General features: G+C 42.2%; 1 protein-coding gene across 2 annotated transcripts; it reads right to left on the reverse strand.

Annotated features, from left to right (window-relative positions):
- Positions 1-402: 402 nt before the first annotated feature.
- capzb (capping actin protein of muscle Z-line subunit beta) lies at positions 403-14,922 on the reverse strand. 2 transcript variants are annotated; one of them, XM_085274048.1, is made up of 10 exons: positions 14,675-14,922; positions 10,106-10,195; positions 7,534-7,655; positions 6,458-6,571; positions 6,228-6,369; positions 5,769-5,885; positions 5,603-5,668; positions 4,715-4,791; positions 3,099-3,201; positions 403-1,567 (listed from the first exon to the last, which is right to left on the reverse strand). In XM_085274048.1, the coding sequence occupies exons 1-10, from the start codon at positions 14,675-14,677 to the stop codon at positions 1,547-1,549; spliced, it is 855 nt and encodes a 284-aa protein (XP_085130174.1). In that variant the 5' UTR covers positions 14,678-14,922; the 3' UTR covers positions 403-1,546. The 2 variants fall into 2 exon arrangements, with proteins under 2 accessions (XP_085130174.1, XP_085130175.1); XM_085274049.1 differs by lacking the exon at positions 3,099-3,201 and having other exon boundaries at positions 14,675-14,918.
- Between the last annotated feature and the right edge of the window lie 223 nt (positions 14,923-15,145).

The raw sequence follows: 15,145 nt of genomic DNA on the forward strand, positions 1-15,145 counted from the left end.
AAAAACACAATGACACTGCTACAATAAATACTCAAACAGTTTGGTATTATTTTTAGCAGATGAAGTTATACAACTTCAACTATAAGCTACATACCAAAAATCATAAAATGCTTTTAGCCTATCAGTGCAAATAGCTCCTCGATATTCATTAATGATTGCATTAGCAACAATCAAGCTAACTTTACCCCTGTTAGCAGACCTACACTTTCACACACGCGCGCTTTATCTCACGTTGGTGAACACACACTCCGGTGGATACACTGGGGTCCCCAACGACACTTGATACATTTTTACACGTAGACTGGAATAGCTGTGAAATCGATCCTCCAACCGCTGTACCACCTGAGCCACAGCCACCCAACCATCACATTCATACAAAGGAATGAAATTAAAACAAGCAAGTAGCTTTTTACAATTTTTATTGTTGCTGGAGGCTCTAATACAATATGAGTCATAAGCTTTACAAAATAAAAACAAACAAAAAAAAAATTACAAAGATTCCCCTCCAAAATGGAAACAAAGGTTTCCACTGTGACACCAAGACAAACTGTGACCCCCAACAAAGACATAATAGGTGAGGATAGAGAAGACGTTAACAGGCTGAACAAAGGGGAAGCAAACTGTCATATTATACAGTGTGTGTGTGTGTGTGTGTGTGTGTGTGTGAGGGGAGTTGATTATGACGAGGGTGTACCCGGCGATAATAACAGTCCATCCCTATGTTTGAGAAGTTTTCATTTCCACCCTCTGCAGCTCCACAAAGGCTCTCATGCATGTGGACAGAGTGGAAATAAAGTGTAAAAACGTTCTTGCTCACACAGAAAGGTCGCCCTCGTCTTTGCACCGTTTATATCGCCCAGAAGAATAACCACTTGATATACATGGACAGTTTTAATTCTATACAAATATATTTGGGTTTGGGTTGGGTGGGGGGGGGGTGTCATAGGAAAAAAAAAAGATAGATGCAAGAATATAATTTGATGAACATAATGACACCACTGCCAAGCCTCCACCACCTACTGCACAGTCTGTGTCCTCGTCACAGAGGAAGAGCAGGGCCAGAGTCGCTCGTTACAAATCGACTGAGGACATATCAGCTGTGAGAACATCAGGGATTATTATTAGAGTGACCCTTGAGATTATCATTAACCGTGGTAATACTATCATATTCATAACATGGGAGGGAGGGGGGGGGGGGGGGGGGAGAGAGAGAGAGAGAGAGAGAGAGAGAGAGGGGCGAAGACAAACAGAGCGTGAGTGAATGGCTTCATGGCAGATGAGATGCATGAAAACAACCAGACAAAAAAAAAGAAAAAAAAAAAAAAGCTAAGCATTTCTCCTTTTTTATTTTTCCACAAATAAACAAGAGTGCAGCACTGAAACAGGCATGGAGGAAGAGACATAAAGAAACAGAGAAAAGATGGCAGGGATGAGGCAGAGAGAGAAACAGAGAGACAGAAGAAAACAACAGTAGCATCTCTAGCTGTTATGTTTGCGTTTGAGCGCCTCCATCAGGTCGACCTTCAGAGCATCCTGCTTTGACTTGTCAGCCAGAGTCTGCACACTCCTGTGTGGAGGAGACACCAAAAAACAAGGTGAGAAAAGTCAGTGGGAGCAAAAAAAAAAAAAAAAAAATCAAACAAGAAAACATCAAAGGGCTCGAAAAAGTTTCTCCAGTGAGACAGAAACACTCGGGCTGTAGGAAATTTATTAGTAACAATTCAAGTCTTCCTCTCTGTGGGGAGACCTTTTTATGTCTCACCACAGAGAGATTTCATATGGTTATGACAACATGTTAGCTGTTTACACACTGCACACATAACCACCCGTTAAAGTCAGTTGTCGTCATGCAGTTGCAGCTTTATTATGACCCTGACAAATTTATATTTTACACTCACCGAACACCAAACCTCTTCAACTGCTCTTTAAAGTAAATACCTAAATGAGCCAATCACATCACAGCAAAGTTGGAATATTTTATAAACCCCTGATCTACCTGCACAACCATCTCTAGGGTTTACAGAGAATAATGAAAAACTAAGAGATAAATAAGACAATTCACAGACTGTTTTGAGGTGACAGGAAGACAACAGTAATTCAAATAACTACTCATTATGACCAAAGTATGCAGAGGAGCATCTCGGAACACACCACAGTCTACCCGAGTACTATTACTGGCAAAGTCCATCCCTTTATAACCACAGTGTACCCATCTTCTGGTGGCTGCTTCCAGCAGAATAACACACCATGTTGCAAAGCTCAAATCATCGCACAATACGTACACAGTCACCAGATCTCAATACAATAGAGCTCCTATAGGTCGTGGTGGTCACATCATGTATGTGCAGCCAGCAAATCTGCAGCAACTGTGTGATGCAATCATGTCAACATGGACCATGCCACAAGACTTCAAGCAAAAAAGTGGTGTCCTACCCAGCAGTAGCAAGGTGCGCCTAATAAAGCCTCCGGGTGAGTGTATGTGAACATATCCACTTATTCTGCCTTCTTCTGAAGATGCCACCCCGTTAATCATCCATTTCCTGTTTTCTTTACAGTGCTGTGCTTTCACACACAGTGTTTTCAGTGCTACACGCTGAGTAAACACGGCATCTTAGAAAAACCTTATTAGGGCAGCAAAGTGCAAAACAACACCCGGGTGAGTCATTTGAATACTCTGACTTGGTTAGTATGCTACTCTGTCAGAAATCAGCTGTTGAACACAAAGATAAACAAAACTTGCAATACAGCCTTTTGATCTTCAACACTACACGATCATTCAAACTTCTAACAGTGCACATACGTAAACAATTTGAGGGGGGAAAAGGTGCTTTCATTTTTTTTCTGTACATATCTTCATTTCCCTTTGAATGTCAGCCTTCACTCTTAACAGCCTGTTCCTGTTTTTACATTTGCTGCTCTACTTCCCCATGAAACCTCTTTCACTGCTGTTCCATCCGATCAAAGACTAACTCTCCCAGCAAATAATGATTAACAGAAACTGTAAGGATCAATTGTCAGTGTTATTGAGGTTATGTCATAAACCTTAAGACAAAGATAGACACACCCACAAAGACAAACTTCTCCATGCTAGGTTGTACCTTTGACCCCTTCTCAATGGAGGTCTGTCGCTGGGTGAGCACCTGTGACAGCTCCTTTTGGAGCTGCCAGTACTTTTGATTGTCACGCAAAGACTCAATAGATCTGGAGCACAGAGGGGAGAGGCAGCAAGGGAGGAGAGGTGACAGAGGGATTAAAGAGGAGGAGAGACACTGATAGTGGAAATGTGGTACAAAGGGCAGCAACAAAAAAAAAGGACAGGAGCAGTTGAGGAAAGGACTGAAATGTTCGAAGCAGTTGTGACAGAACTGTATTGAGTGACTGTGTTTTTTAACAATGAAACACCCATCTCCACGGTGACGCCGTTTAAGTTTAGTACTAATTCAGGACAATGCACAACAAAAACAGTTTATGAAAAAACGCTATGTTGATTCCACATATTTTGTGGACTTGAATGTCGCCTACTTTGTAGACAGGCTACTGTAAGCACCATGTTGTTGTGGAAAATGATTAATCTACTGTGAAATGAACTGAAAGCATGTACCACGTAGCCAATGTTTGTGGATTATGAAGAATCGATTTGAAGAATGAAGAACAAGATTTGTTTTGCAGCCGTTTTTTGCGGCCAATAAACAAATGGATCTTGTGTCCTTGGAATAACTGCATCAGCGAGGAATCTTTTGTGGCACCAGCAGTTCCTCTGTGGGCACCGAGAGTTTCACTAACCTGGCTGTCAAAAGGTCTCTACAATCTGTTGAGTCCTGAGCTGCATCAGCTGCTAATGATGATGGCTTAAAAACGTTCAAGGAGTTTGTGACGTAATCGGGTTTGTTCTACACACGGTCAAACCCGCAAGCAGCAGGCAAACGGCTGATTTACACTTGTGCAGTGAATCTTTGCCTACAACATCACGATTGGCCTTCATTCTAGTGTGTTTTGCGAATTACCTTGTGGTCATGTCCAAGTGTTTTATGCGATAGTAATAAACGAAAAAATTGAACTTTTCTGTCTTCTGGGTCTCTGCTCTTTGTTGTGATCAGTGATTGTCCTCTATATTGAGACTATGATTATTATTCCTTATAAAGAGACAATTATTATTCTCTTACTGATAAATTCAAACACTGGGGCAAAAAAAAAAAAATGCATAGGAGGAATGCAGTAGGCCAATCTCAATAGTTTCAGGATGCTTCAATGCAGCATGTAGTTACATTACCAGAAAGATGCACATCAAATTATGGCGGATGTTACATTGTGGGTTTTCAGAGGGATCTTCGGTTATATCACACGTACGAAAGTATAAAGCCCCTGTAAGCCACTCATTGAAATTGGGGTGAAACACAGCTAAACCTCAGTTACCCACAGTGTTGGTGATTTGAACCACACTTTGGAGCAGTGCTTCCAAAGATCTGCAATTTATAAGCTTGACACAGCGTCAGTATCGAGCATCCATCTCTAGGCACAGGGAAGGAGCAGGTGTAGTGAAAAGAAGACGAAATGCAGCTGAGACGAGGGGCAGCAAAAGCAGACTCAAATAATCAGATACAGGGTTGAGACTGAAACACAGGAGGTGAGACAACATCTGTCGTCTGAGCTGCTGACTGGAAGTGCTGTGGAAGAAAACATGATCCCATGATGTAGAGAGCTAATGCAGCAGTACCTCAGGCCGTTGACGATGTCCTTGGTCTTCCCAAAGTAGATTTCATTCAGTGTGGAGCGGATCTTATTCTCCATATCCTAGAAAAACAATATGAATGCATTATAACTGCTAGTTCTATTCTTCTATTTGATTCTTAAAAGCTGGACTTCGTGAACATGGAGTTGTGTGACAGCGATGTAAAGTATGACAGGTTTTGTAATGTCCTGTGTAGCGAAGGGATTTTCCTCTGCTGAATGTGAAAAAACAGTAAATCAAGAGTGAAGAATGAAGCACTCACCACCACTGTGACTGTGGCTTACTGTCTATGATGCATGTTAAGGATTTTACTTGTGAACTGCTTATGCAAAAAAAAAAAAAAAAAGTCCCCAAAAATATTCCCGCAGAACCTGTTACATGCAAATATACAAAGATATCACAATCGAGATGTCACGAAACTGAAACTGAATCTTATCCATCAACACTACAAAATTTCACACAGCTGCAACAAAGCCATGGCCATTTCAAACCACTTTTTACACTTGTACTCCCTGTATATGCACCCAACACAGGACTCCTATGATTCACTTTCTATCAGCAATGTGAAGTAGCACTGTGGTATGCTAATGCAAAGGCTTCCTCTTAGTCGGTTTCATAACCACTTTTGCGCCGTTTTAAGTCTTTACTTGAACAGCAGTAAGACTGGCAATTGCAAAAAGAGGCATTGCAAGAGAGCAAAACACAAGTAAGCTGCTGGATTAGCTTGTTTATCACATGACTTTTGAAGTCATGCAGAGTCCTGCATAGGAGACTGATTAAGGAGAAACACACTGCAGTCATTTTACGGCTTTTAGCAGTATCGCTGCTTCAGACAAGGAGAGGGAAGGAAATTAAGTCGACGGTTTTACTGACTTCAACGAGGCGGCCGATGTTAGCGATGTGGGGTGAGGACTCTCCAACCGTCTCGTCTTTCTCCATCTGTTTAAAAAACGGAGAAAAAAAGAGATACCACGTTCAGTTAATTAATTCATCCCTATACCATGAGAGGACCAATCAGCCGTTTAGTTCAACACGCTACCTGTCTTGTAAGGCTGCCGCCGAGGTTCATGGTACCGGAGCCAGTTTTCGTTGTCTGGAGCCACAGCATGACAGTGGAGGTGAGTTTGTAGTGAGCGGTACGGCCACTGGACTTCTCCTGTTTGCAAAAACAGAGGCAACAAGCAATTATGCAAAACATGACAACATGTTACCATCCAGAAAAGATAATGGTGCATGTTTGTGAAGCTCTGCTGTGCGTGTGGCACATGGAGCTGAGCGAGGAAAGACAACTACTCGAGCTGCTGTCAACCCGGTCCATTACCGTAAGTGCACTAAAAGCTTAGTTTTAACCCTAAACTCCAGACAGTCATGCAAAAGCATCTTCAATCTGGCAACAGTGTCCTGGATGCTAGAAGCTCTCCTGGCTGACAATGGTACAGCTGCTAAATATCAAACAAGCCTGTAAAATATCAAACAGCTTCATTCATCTGCTTCTCACCTGCACCTCCACCACATGAATGGAGTCCCAGCACCCTTTGATCTTCTTGGATCCATCTCCAGCCTTCTTAATGAGAATAACTCCTGCAAAGCCGTGATCCAAATCCCAGAGGTACACGGAGGAAACCCCACCTTCAAAGTACCTGAATAACACAGACATCAGATGTCACAAGAGGCTGAAACTGACAGGTTATCAAACACTCCACATTAGATTTCTTCTCTGGCACTTACAGGTCTCTGTACTGATCGAAGGCATTGTTTGCCTCAACCTCGAGTTTCCTCAGGCGGGCTGAAGGCATTGCACCGTCTTCAATGGGAGGTTCATACTTATTACTCCACGGGGATCTGAGGAATGAAACATTCAGATTTTAGACAGAGGTATATATTAAATTTAGCTGTTAGAAACATACTTGTGATACTAGTGTTTAAAAGTGAAAACAGTGACCTGCTTGAAGTGAAACCTTAAGCTTGCATTACACAAGCAAAGGTCCAAACATCAAAGGAGGTTAAGTTCACGGTCCTCATATAGGTGAAGCATAAGTTAAAGTATGAAGACATTTTTTTAAAAATTCATTTTATACTTAATTTGATCTTTCTCTCAATGCCCATGATACCGTCATGAACCTCTATCAAATGGGTTGCTGTTACATTGACTTTACATGGTGCAAATTTGTCAAATATTTTGAAAAAATTATAATAAATCAGGTTTAATTCTTGAATTTTTATGTATTAAGCTTTAAATCTAAAACAGAGCTAAATAATGTGCTGGTTTTATTACGATTTTTTTATTAAGACAAACTGAAAAATGTGCGTTCTTGGAAACGTGGACATTTTGTTGCCTTTTAGCGTGACAGACAAAAACTGAAATTTCATTTGTTCTACCTCAGCACTATACTGATTATAACAGACACTGCCTGGCAAAAACAAAACATCAGAACCCGGAGATACCTGAGCAAATGGATAAGAGCCTTGGGAAGAGAGAGGCTCAGGGTGGATGGGAAATAATTTTCATGTGTGGATTGGCCACCACAGAGTCCAGACTTTAACCCCACTGAGAATATTTTGGTTGTGGTAGAGACGATTTTACGCAGTAGTCTGACTCTTCCACCATGATCAAAAGATCTTGGTGAAGAAATGAATGAAACTCTAGATAGAAATATCTTCTGACATTGCTTAAGCTCAACAATCACAGCGAACTTGTGCCACCATTAAAGCTAAAGGCAGCCCAACAAAATATCCCCATTTTTACCCCACAGTCTGCAGCGTATGTTCCTTTGAGTGGGCTAAAATCCAGCTATGACCGCTACCTGTAGGAGTCGCCGTCTCGGTTGTAATCACAGAGCAGATAGTCTTTCCCCACCACTTTGTCTCGTGCGATCTTTAGGGGCTGGTCCACAGAGGAGAGGAGGTCCTCACACAGACTGGGCACCTGGATGCAAACATGGGGAGAAAAAGCTCAGTACATGACCACAGATGATTAATTACAGCAGCTGCAGAGCATCTAAACCCCTCAAACATTTCATAAAGTCTGTTCCGTATGACGTGAGAGTACTCAAGAGACATGAAAGGGTGTTTTGGTAAAATTAGCCTTCCTAGAACAGATACCAGCTTGGAGAGAAGAAAAAAAAAAAAATCACTGATACGTGGAGGAACAGTCTAACAAAACACAGAGGATCACGTCATGTGATCTTCTCATTGTAGATGAAAACATACTTTTAAGTTCTCATCTTTCGCTCACATTCCAGTTTCACCCCATAAGCAGAGGTTACTGAGAGGAGACGGAATAAAATATCATTGGGAAACATAATATCTGCAGGATAAGGGGGTACAAATTAGTTCTCACAGACTGACATGGAGTCCCTTTGCTATGCGTTCCTGCATCAGCGCATAGACACAAAGGAGCGCCTGTTACCCAGGCCAAAAAAAAAGCCCCATACCCCTGAACAAACACACACACACAAACACACGCACGCACACACACCTGGCAGCCTAGACTGGCTGAGACAAGCCAAACAAGGGTGGACAAAATCCAGTGGGAAGAGCATGTAGTGGTGAGGGTGGGGGGTGGTCAGAGAGGAGAAGAGGAGGCGGAAAGAGAGAGGTGATTTCAGATGATTACGTGGAAGAGTTGGCGAAGGGACTGAGCCTAAAGGTGCCTGGCAGCAGAAGTGATGGACAGCTGTGATAATAATCACTAACAACCAGCCACAGTGGTCATAGGGTAAGGAAAGAACAGATGTCCGGGTGGGTGGGGGAGAAGGGTTAAAGGTGAGAGAAGAGGAAGTTGAGCAGGTGGGGAGTCTGGCTGAAAGGGTACGGATATACCCACAAAAATAAGGTGCAATGCAAACAGAGGCACAAGTGTGATTTGATTTGTGTCCAGTTATAACCCGTCAGCTTTAGCTGAGACTGTTGTTAAAATGCGCCGAGTAACTCGACCAACTTCAAATACAGAAAACTGCAGGGGGGGGAAGTAATAACTATCACACAAGCAGAAGTTTTTCCTCTTTGGTGTGGCTACTTCCACTCTGAACAAATATGATTAAACCCTTTTTAAAATGCTGAAAATAGTATCAGTTACCCAGATAATACAGTGGTGTGCAGCAAAACTCACTTGTATAATATGAAAATAAATACCACATATAGAGATATGCAAATACTTTAAGACATGCGATTATTTGAAAGACCTTTTCCCAAATCAGACCGACTGACATTTTATGGTAGCTTGATAAAACAAATCCATAATAAATTGTTATTAGCACATTACTAATACTACTATTTATATTCACCAGCCATTTTATTAGGCATAGCCTGGGTTGGACCCTCTTTTGCCTTCCGAAGTCCTTTAATACTTCGTGGCAGAGATTCAACAAGGTGCTGGAAACATATCCTCAGAGATTTTCATCCATACTGACACGACAGCAGTTGACGTGATAGGTGCTGCTTATTTCTCGTGTGTATGTCCATGATGCAAATCTCCTTTTCCACCACATCCCATAGCTGCTCTATTCTTGGACTGAGATCTGATGACTGCAGAGGCCATTTGAATACAGAGCACTCATTGTTATGTTGAAGAAACCAGTCTGAGATGATCTGAGCTCAGTTCCATGGTGTTCTATGTAGCTGGAAGCAGCCATGAGACGATGGGTAAAATGTGGTTATGAAAGGATGGACAAGGTTGGACAGGAAAAATTCTCAGTTAGGCTGTAATTTAAACAACGATCAGTTGGTACAAAGGGGCCTTAAATATGCCAAGATAAACCCCCACACTATTACACCACCACCGACAGCCTGAACTGTTGATACAATGCAGCAAGGGTCCAAGCTTTTATGTTGTTGCAGGAAGTCTGACCCTAACATCTGAATGTTGAAGCAGAAATCAACATTCTTCAGAGCAAGAAATGTTTATCTAGTCTTGTATTGTTAAACTTTGGTGAGCCTGTGTGAACTGTAGCCTCAGTTTCCTGTTCTTAGCTGACAATTAGCACCCAGTGTGGTCTTCTGCTGCTGTAGGTTAAAAAAAAAAAAAAAAAAAAAAAAAACATTACACACACCACACACACACAAAAAAAAAAAAAAAAAAAAAAAAATCAGAGCTCCTCTGCAAACCCTTGTTGTAATGAGTAGCTATTTAAGTTCCTAAAGCAGTCTCTTCTCTGACGACTGGAATCAACAAAGTGTCCGTGTAAATAGCTGCTTAGACAGCTGCGTTAACAGGCAGTTGTGGTGTACCTAACAAATTATTCAACCTTAGAAGTAAAAGTTATCTAAAGTTTAATAAGTGACTTGTCCATTCATGGGAAATTTTTAGACTAAATACAGAGACACTCTGGAGAAGAACAGATTTCACTCTCAGTTGTGAATCAGACAGTAACTCACCAGGTCAATGAGGTCACTGAGGTTCTTCTCGATCTGCTGAGGAGGCAGACGCCTCATCAGGTCCAGAGCACAATCCAGCTGCTGGTCATTCTGAAAAACAACCAGCAGAGACAACGGCTTACTGCACTGTAACATTAGATCACAGTTAAAAAATGAATTCAAAACAAAATGTTTGTGCTATAGAGAATAAAAAAGACACAGATTGTGTGGGGTTTTTTAACATTAAACTAACATTGGTGGTCTGCGGGCTTCTCTTGGTCACCACTGAAGAGAGCTAAGTTGTTCCACGAAACTGAAGTGAAACTGAGTGTTAAAACTATGAAAAGTGTCCACTGCAGCGACCGTCTGTACTGCTCATGACGTAGTTTTTCATCGCCTAGATTTCTGCACTCTCTTTTCGAGCGGAGCTCTGCTGTCACTCTTCCCCCTTCTGGCCGACTTTTCAACTAATCTGACCAACGCAAAGCATCATCAGTGCCAAACTAACTGCTGGTTTCTTCAAGGACTGCATCCAAGCATGTTACGTTTCTGCATGTTGCAGATTTGGTACTGTAAGTTCACCACAGCTAACCTTTTACATTTGTTTATTTATAAGGAACCCCATTAGCTTCCACAACAGTGGTTGCTAGTCTTCCTGGGGCCCAAACCAAGTGAAAGGACATTTACAGTATTTGTCTTTTTCTGTGCCAAAAGCACAGCTACTAACAGTTAAAGAGGAAAACTTAGATTTTACAGGCAGTGCTGACTGGAAGGATCACCTGAACTCTTCCTGTAACTTCATCTCTTCCCACAGACACCGAGGCAAGTTTGAATTCCTGACATGGTCTTTGTTTTCTGGATGATACACTTTAGCAGCCTGTGTTAACCAAAGTCCGCGGGTTTGTAACACAGAATTTCTTTGAAGGAAATAAACTTAAAAAAAAAAAAACCCCAAAAAAACCCAACATACTCAATCTGTCATCTTAAGATCAGCTAACACCTCTTCATGCACTGCAGATTCATCTCAATAATATATTCACGAGAATGGGTTTCTGAATGTCCAACAATGGCGTGCAGGGATGACACATTGCTCCAAAAGCAGATGCTCATGTTAAATAGGGCCAACAAATTATTCAGGGGCCAAAAGGTCAAAAGTTTCAGACAGTTTTTTTTTTCTATTTGTAGCTGTGCATCATTAAGAAGAGAATAGCATTGTCTTAAAGCACACAGCCTCCATTCATCTGCTGTTAAATCCTTCTGTTTGTGGGGGACAGCCAATCAGAAGAAAGTGAGATGAGCCAAAACAGGTAAATGGCGAATACAAGTCTAATATTGGGGGTTGGGGGAAAAAAGCAGGTTCCATTTAATAAAGAAATGCTCTGCTGTGGTAATTAAAATGTTACTTAAAAGCACAACTTTAAAAAAATGAATCAGCTCTGCAAACTTACAGAGACTCACATTAACTGAGTAGCTGTATTACGCAGAGAAGTATAAATACGCACCCTCATGCTTGAGTAAACAAAGCAACCACACTGTACCCTCATCAGTGTCTCCACCACAGCACGGTAATAAAAGTCCTGCTACATTCTGTACACGGGTACGACTGCAGTTGCCGTGCAGGAAACCCTCACACCCTTGCAGGAAAACCTTTTCCCACACTGCTAGAATACAGACACACAACTTTCCAGCTCAGTAGACTGAACATCTCTCATGATTTGTCATGTGAGCACCTTGCAGAGAGTTGTGAAAAGAAAAGCTTCATTTAGGGTTAGGGGTTATAGTTACAGCACCTCAGTGCACAAGCTTGAAAGTTATCTAGGCTGTGTGGTGGTTCAAGGGTTCGTGTTTGGTTGATTAGTTTCATGTAGGAACAAAGGAGGGGAAGCCTGGTTAAAGAATCATCATCATGGGGCAACAGGAAGTGTGGTAGGGTAGCATTTAAAGGTCAGGTCCACCCTTATCATTCGAGTCAAACTTTTACTTTAGGGTTTAGGTAAAGAGACAGTGCAGTACAGTTTTTATTTGGAATTAACTGCTTACGGGTAATTCAGTTTTTAAGACTCAGCTGTTTACTATACATCTTATGTAGGAACTTCTCCGCTTCTGCAGACTGGGATGTGTTGGGAGACCAAAGGTAAAGCTAGCTGCTTGGACTTTGAATTTGGCCACAGATGAAACTTTCACACATTCAAGTTCTGGCAGGACAGAAACTTTCTAATCCAGTTCCTGCCACACACATACAGATATTCAATGACAAAATCCCTCCCCACCCACCTCCAAACGACCATTATCAACTTTGTCTGAATCACACAAGCTGACAGATTTATGCGACAATAAAATAAGGTGAACAATCGAAGCCTTGAAAATCCTGCACTGATGAAGCCGTCGTGATCAAAGGATCTTCATCTTTTCGCCTGATAAGCGTACAACTACGCTTTGCATCTACACTTCTTCCAAACTCCTAAGGTTTTCTCTTTTCCCCAACCTTGTAATTGGAACCTTTGATTAAGTACTGCAGAGTGAGCCTGCAATGCAATCAATCCCCCACCAAGCTGAGTCAGACAGATGCCTCTCATCTCTCTGTCAATCTGGCTTGTAAGACGATGGCTACAACTTCACAGTAAGGTTAAATCAATACACAGCCTAAAGGTACATTTAGTAGAATGATCAAAAACAGTGCACAGTAGCCATTATCTGCAGAACCAAAGGCACCAAAATCAATTTAGTGTCTTTACTACAGTCCGAACTGAAGTGGACTCATTTCGACTACAGTGTGAAGCAGCAGATCCAGTTGTATTAGCAATAACACATGTTGTTACCTTTATATGTTCCTTTAAAAAAGAAAAGAAAACAATGAAACCTGAAACAGCATCTTGGTCGTGCATCAGGTTTAGGATTAGGGAAATGGAAACCACTACAGTTATCTTTCACCAAGCAAACCATTCAGAACTAAATTAAGAACATGGTGATAACCACAGAGCACTGACATAACATAGCTTTTACCCCCAGGGGGTTTTCTGCCTTAACTATGCAGCGAACAGCAGGATGTTGGAGAAGAGCAGTGGATGGACCGGCCACAACATGAAACTCTGGGGAATGTGCCGGAAATTTTTTTTAAGTGTGTGATAATAAAAAGGACCAAACATGTTTTTCGAGCTTCTCCATAGAAGGTACTGGCTTTGTCGCAAACACTTCCAGCCTGGCTTTATCAGACAATGATCAATGTTTTGACTGCCACTCAGCAATCTAGCTAAACATGTTTCATAATGCCTACTTAAAATCCATTAACATATATGGATTTACTTTACAATTCCTCGATCCTGACATCCATTACAAACAAAAACGTGCTTATGATATGTGTTTGGCGGCCAGAAAACACTGAACATGAAGCGAAAGAGGCTTCTAGAGGTGAGACAATCTAATATCACCACTCAAGTAAGGCCTTAAGAGAGTAAACCTAATAATCCATTACTCATTGCTCCTCAATCCATCCATAAATATTTTTCCTTAAGGGCGACCCCGAACGTAACAGAATTTTTTAACGCAGATTTTCCCAGGCCACTTTGTCTCCTCCGAGATGATTTCTGCCTCGTTTCACGTTTCTCTCAACTGAAGGTTCCATCAGACACCTGTGCTTCTTGACACTGTGTTTAACAGCGCTCCTGTCTCCATGTAAACACTAGCTCAGACCAACAAGCCTCAGGGTCAGGGGGGAACGGCGAGGCTGGGCCCGGCAGGATGGATGAGGTGAGGAAGAGGAGAGTAGGCGACTGTGGAAGAAAAACAGCTGCTGTTCCCATTTTTCGAATGCTTTTATAAACAGTGTAAGACAGAGCAAGCCCATTTTACAAGTGGTCAAGTCAAGCATATATATATATATATATATATATATATATATATGATAAGCACAAATACGGGTCCAGTTAAAGCAAGCCTACTGCTATATGGGCTGAAAACGTAGGAGAATGAGCCAAAATAAGGAATAAGTAAACAGTGAGTGCTGTGTTGGTATGGATTGTTTGGACTGGGTGTAATAGCCTCCTCCAGAGAAACCATTAGCTCAGTCAAGATCAAACTTATAAGGCTGGGAAAATCAGGCTGACAGCTTGTCATGGTTAGGAATAGGAGGAGCGAGCGGTCTTATTTTAGCTACAGGCATCCCGGCGCTTGGCTATTTTAGCCTGTGTGTAAGTGTATGTGCACAGGCGTGTGTGCACAGGCGTGTGTGCGTGTGTCAGTGTGTTATATTAGGACCCTTCGCCATTACTATTAACCAACTTGTGTTAAATCCAAAACATCCTGTGCTAACTTTATGCCTACGGGGCATGTAGCCCGGCTAGCTATGAGCTAACTAGCAGGAAGAAACAGCAGTTAGCTTAACCACGAAGCTAATTCATTCTCATCCAGTAGTTCAGCGCAAGTTTTGCCAGCAGTGCAAGTTAAATATGCGTCGATGATTTATATCATCTGCTGCTCCTCTCCGGTTACTACCGTGCGCCTCTAGCCAGCGCTAGCTTAGCTTAGCACCCCCCTCCCTCCAGTTAGCAGCCCCGTCCCCGTCTCTCCCAGCAGCCTGAACGCGGCCCTTACCATGTCTGCGGCGGTCTCAGCTGGGCAGGAGAGAGCACGACTTCACCGATGAGTGTACACCCTAACTTTACTATGGTTTAACAGGTCGCTCCTTTTGTCTCTTGTTGCTTTGATGTTTTTTGAGAGCCGTGATGAAGATGTTTTGTTCGCGTCTCCCTCTCTGAACCCAGCCCTGTCAGCGAAATTCACTTCCTCAACCGGGCTACAGGAAGGAGGCTGCAGTCACAAAAACAGGCCCCGGTTGCATGTCCGGGTCACTCTGGCCTTTCTCTGCAGCAGCCAATAGCGAAGGAGCAAGAAAGGCATTGCCAAGTATGGAAAGAGAGGAGTGGTGTAGTAAATGTGCTGTCAGAGATGGCAGCAGAGGGGGAGTTAAAAAATAAACCCCCAAAACACGGAGACTGCAGGCGGCGGCAAGTTTAACGTATACAGTGTCTCATGAACAAGAAAGCAGATCTTAATTTCTATTTT

Source organism: Mchenga conophoros, linkage group LG5 (assembly GCF_057382185.1).
Source record: "Mchenga conophoros isolate Kocher_MC1m ecotype Shallow Benthic linkage group LG5, M_conophoros_male_GT1.1, whole genome shotgun sequence".
Lineage (NCBI taxonomy): Eukaryota > Metazoa > Chordata > Actinopteri > Cichliformes > Cichlidae > Mchenga > Mchenga conophoros.